The sequence below is a fragment of the Echinococcus granulosus genome (assembly GCF_000524195.1).
Source record: "Echinococcus granulosus chromosome Unknown EG_S00305, whole genome shotgun sequence".
In the NCBI taxonomy this organism is placed as follows: domain Eukaryota; kingdom Metazoa; phylum Platyhelminthes; class Cestoda; order Cyclophyllidea; family Taeniidae; genus Echinococcus; species Echinococcus granulosus.
In genome coordinates this window covers 15,852-16,945 of record NW_020170685.1, presented here as the reverse complement: position 1 = coordinate 16,945, position 1,094 = coordinate 15,852, and the positions used below count along the sequence as shown (strand labels likewise).

Sequence of the window (1,094 nt, the reverse complement as noted above, 5' to 3'; positions counted from 1 at the left end):
AAATGTGGAACAAGCAAGCGTTTGAACTCACCGTTGCAATCCGCCATTGCTGGCGATTCACCTAAATTAATGCAATGGTTTCAATTCCTCCTGGTGGACCATGTGTGCATGGATCTGTTACACAGCCGCTCTTTCTGCTTCAAACTTAATTTTCAATCACTCCACAGTAAAATGCCGTTGTTCAAGAAGCTCTCTGCTAAAATAAGACAGTGGTCCTGCCTCATCAATCCGGCTGTTCATTTACGGCTCTGTGTCCAATCAACAGTAACGACTAGTCTTTCGTTTTCCGATCTCCAGCCAAAGGTGCTATATGCACTTGTGTTGCTCTGTGAAATTGTCACGGCAAATATACTCAGGCCGGACTGCACATCTTTCAGCAAATCCCTTAAATGAGCAAAGAAAAGCATGTTTGACCCAACAGTTGTGCTCGTGAAGACACAAATCACCCGACTGCAAGCTCAATAGACTTACCGCAGAAACGGGACTCATTGAACACAAGGAAACCGCCCAACCAACTGCACGCGAATCCGCCGTTCACATAAAAGGCAGTCTACAGTTGAAAAGGAAATAAAGGCAAAACTGACATGGCACAAAATCGTAAGCAAATGATGCGTTGAAATACGTCAGCATTTGTAAAAGCAATACAGACCCAAGTTCTACTGTCCGCGACCTGAACACCGAATCTGAGTTCTATCTGTGATTGTCCTTTTGGAAATCGAGAAAGTGGCGCTGATGTTTGCAAGTCGATTTCACCTGTATGCAAAGAAACTTTGCAAGTATAATTCATGATTTTCATTTCCATACTCATGCACATGAAGGCCTCAGACATCAAATGGACCGCGTGGACCATGATGACCATCGGAAACATAATGTCTTTAAATGAATTGTATTGGAGATGTCGTTTGATTAAGGCATGCATCGCTCATCTTGTACAACAAGTCCTGCATATTACTCTTAAACCCTACACCACTTACCCATCGGTGACCTCCAAACAGTACAATTCGGCACGAAGAATGTCGTTGAAAATAGAATTCCGTTAATCCATACTTGCAATTTAGCCTGTCTGGACACGTCGAGCAGCGTAATGTTTGCAG

General features: G+C 43.4%; 1 protein-coding gene across 1 annotated transcript; it reads right to left on the bottom strand. All coding sequences in view use genetic code 11, as the record gives it.

Moving 5' to 3' along the window:
* Positions 1 to 442: 442 nt before the first annotated feature.
* On the bottom strand, positions 443 to 868 carry EGR_10930 (hypothetical protein; the record flags this gene model as incomplete). The annotated part of the gene is made up of 2 exons (XM_024500179.1): positions 443 to 550; positions 650 to 868. The coding sequence occupies 2 exons, from the start codon at positions 866 to 868 to the stop codon at positions 443 to 445; spliced, it is 327 nt and encodes a 108-aa protein (XP_024345408.1).
* Positions 869 to 1,094: the final 226 nt, after the last annotated feature.